The sequence below is a fragment of the Erythrolamprus reginae genome, chromosome 11 (genome assembly GCF_031021105.1).
Source record: "Erythrolamprus reginae isolate rEryReg1 chromosome 11, rEryReg1.hap1, whole genome shotgun sequence".
Lineage (NCBI taxonomy): Eukaryota > Metazoa > Chordata > Lepidosauria > Squamata > Dipsadidae > Erythrolamprus > Erythrolamprus reginae.
Window position 1 is genome coordinate 5,528,023 of NC_091960.1, and position 2,979 is coordinate 5,531,001.

The window sequence follows — 2,979 nt, forward strand, 5'->3', positions numbered from 1 at the left end:
GGGCCTGTGGCAGCAGGAACTGTGCAGGGGGCTGGAGAGGGTGCCCTGGGACGAGGACTAACTGCTGGAGCTGCAGCAGCTGCTGGATATCCTAGAAGAAAAACAACCGGGAGGAGAGATATGGTCAGAAAATCTCCGCACAATACAGGTGTACCCAATTTTCAATGCGATTGAACTTCTTGAGAGATTCCTGAGAATTATACTTTCCCTAAGACCACTGAGCACTTTTCTCCCCTGGAACCAGGGCTCACTTGAGCGTCCCAGAAAAGAGGGGATGGTTAGGGGACCAGTTTTAGTGGGCAACGCAAGGCAGGCCGTGTCTCTGGCCATCGGAGAACCAGTTTTTCCTTTGAAACATCCCCCAGGAGGGATCGCCTTTCTCAGTAGCCTGGCAATAAAGAGAACCGCTTGCGGACGCCCCTGCAAAGCGCGCTGCTTCTTGCGCAAGCCCTTACCTGTGCCGTGAGCTGGATAGGTTGGGACAAGGCCAGCTGGGGCGCCTGGGGTTGGCTCTGTGGTGCTGGCAGTTCAGCCCCAGGTTGCTGAGAGGAGGCGGCGGCAGCGGCAGCAGCGTTAGACTGCTGGACGGCAGCCGCCAAAAGCTGTGCTTGCGCCTGCTGCAGGAGCAGCTGCTGTTGGGCGGGCATCAGGGCAGTGAGCTGTGTGAGAGAGGAGGCAGCAGGGCGGGCAGCAAGCAGGAGGCAAAGGGGAAGGGAAGGAAGGAGGGAGGGGAGGAAGGGAGGAAAGGAAGGAGAGAGGAAGTATGGAAGAAAGAGGAAAGAAAAGGGAAGGGAAGGAAGGAAAGATAATGAGAGGGAGGGAAGGAAGGAGGGAGGAAGCGTGGAAAGAAAAAGAGGGAAGAAGGGAAGGGAATGAAAGAAGGGAAGGGAAGGAAGGAAGGAAAGGAAGGAAAGGAAGGAAGGAAGGATGGAAGGAATGAAAGAAGGGAAGGAAGGATGGAAGAAAGGAAGGAAAGGAAGGAAGGATGGAAGGAAGGAATGAAAAAAGGGAAGGAAGGAAGGATAGAAGGGAAGGAAGGAAGGAAGGAAGGAGCAAGTTAGTCCACTCCCTGCCTTCAGCAAAGAGCCAGAAACGTTCTCAGCTAGACAGCCATGCAGTTCTTCTTTTGCCAGCGACTGGACTCACCCCCCCCCCCCCCCTGGAGAACTTGGCCAGGTGGGAGAGAAGTGGCTGTGTTGCTCATTGCGCTGGGTGGAGGTTCAGGGAAAGGGGGTGGGGGCCTGTTGGATTCCTCCTTGTCCATGGAAAAGGCCCAGGAGGGATAAGAGAAGGTTGCAACGAAGAGGGAAACAGGGTGGAATTACATCTCCTTCTCCGGCAACCTTTGGGGCCGAGGTTGAGACATCGCCATCTGCTTCCCTGGCCTCCATCCATCCCTGGAGAGCACTAACCTTCACAACCGAAGAGAAGGTGGGGCTCCCAAACTACCCATTCCCTTCCCTTCCCTGCATGGGTCAGACAACTCCTTCCAGTGGGATATATAAACCAGTTGTTTTGAGGAGAACAAACGGTCCTCCACTTACGACCGTTTGTTTAAGGACCAAAGTTACAACGGCCCTGAAAAAAGTGACTTCCATGTCCGTTTTCCACCCCCGCGACCATTGCAAGCCTTCCCACAGTCTCATGACCAAAATTTAGACACTTGGCCACTGGCTCCTATTTATGACGGTCGCAGCATCTGGAGGGTCGTGTCTTTTTTGTCTCCTTCCGACAAGCAAAGTCAATATTTTATTCTATTTTTAAATTTACCTATTCTAATTTTATGTATGGTGGGGACTGGTCTCTGGGTGTCACACGACTTTCGTTGCCAATGACAATTCGTTGCTTTGACAATGACAATAAATTTATTATTATTATTATTATTATTATTATTATTATTATTATTATTATTATTATTATTATTATTATTATTAATAGGGAAGCCAGGTTCACTCAACAACCATGTTACTACTTATTTTATTTATTTGTTGGAATTTTTCCAAACAAAAACAAGAACAAGAAGAGAATGAAAAAACGACGACAGGGACAACAGGCCCATTAGTGCACTTATGCCCACCCCTCCTACTCTGACCACTTAAGTCTGAACTGAGGTCCATGGAAGTCGGTTTGTGACCGAAACTGTGAAAATTAGTAGCTGAAACAACTGAATCAGGAAGGGCATTCCAGACTTTGACGACTCTTAACTTAAACAACTGCAGCGAATCACTTAACAACCGCAGCAAGAAAAGTCATAAAATGGGGCAAAAGTCCCTTAACAAATGTCTCACTGATTGAGAGAAAGTGTGGGCTCAATTGTGGCCGTAGGTCGAGGACTACCTGTTCTTATATGAACGTCTATGTAAGTAACGTCTAGCTCGGGGATCTCCAAGCTTGGAACTCATTGCTGGACTCAATTGTGTCAACCCCTAACCCCCAACACTTCTCCCTTAGACTCTCCACGATTGACCTCTCCAGGTTCCTAAGAGGCCAGTGAGGGGCGTACATAAGTGCACTGGTGTGCCTTTCGTCCCCTGTCCAATTGTCTTTCCTTTCTCTCACTTATCATATATATTCTATTCCCTTCATATATCCTCTCCTTTAAGTTCACTCTACCCTTATATATATTACTACATGTCTATTTTTCTTCCTATGTATTTGTGTATTGGACAAAGATTTGTGGACTTCAAATCCCAGAATTCCTCAGCCAGCAAAGTTGACGTTGAAGTCCACAAATCTTAAAGTTGCAAAGATTGGAGACCCTTGGTGTAAATAACAATAAACTATTTAAGTATGCTCAGCATTGACACTTTTCTTTTAGAAGAAAGGGCTGGTTGCACACGTTGTATGATTCATGGTGGCACAGTGGTTAGTATGCAGTACTGCAGGCTAATTCTGCTGACTGCCAACTGCCAGCAGTTCGATGCTTGAACTGTTGGCCGTTCATGGCTGTTTCATGGCTGAAGGTTGACTCAGCCTTCC

At 48.2% G+C, this 2,979-nt stretch overlaps 1 protein-coding gene across 1 annotated transcript in view; it reads right to left on the bottom strand.

The window, feature by feature from the left end:
• POU2F2 (POU class 2 homeobox 2) overlaps positions 1 to 2,979 on the bottom strand; it is a 24,262-nt gene that overhangs the window by 19,782 nt on the left and 1,501 nt on the right. Inside the window, exons 2-3 of the mRNA XM_070764622.1 lie at positions 456 to 659; positions 1 to 91 (exon numbers count right to left, since the gene is read on the bottom strand). The exon at positions 1 to 91 is cut by the window's left edge and continues 15 nt beyond it. Of these exons, the coding sequence (XP_070620723.1) occupies positions 1 to 91; positions 456 to 659 (295 nt within the window). The remainder of the gene's footprint in view (positions 92 to 455; positions 660 to 2,979) is intronic.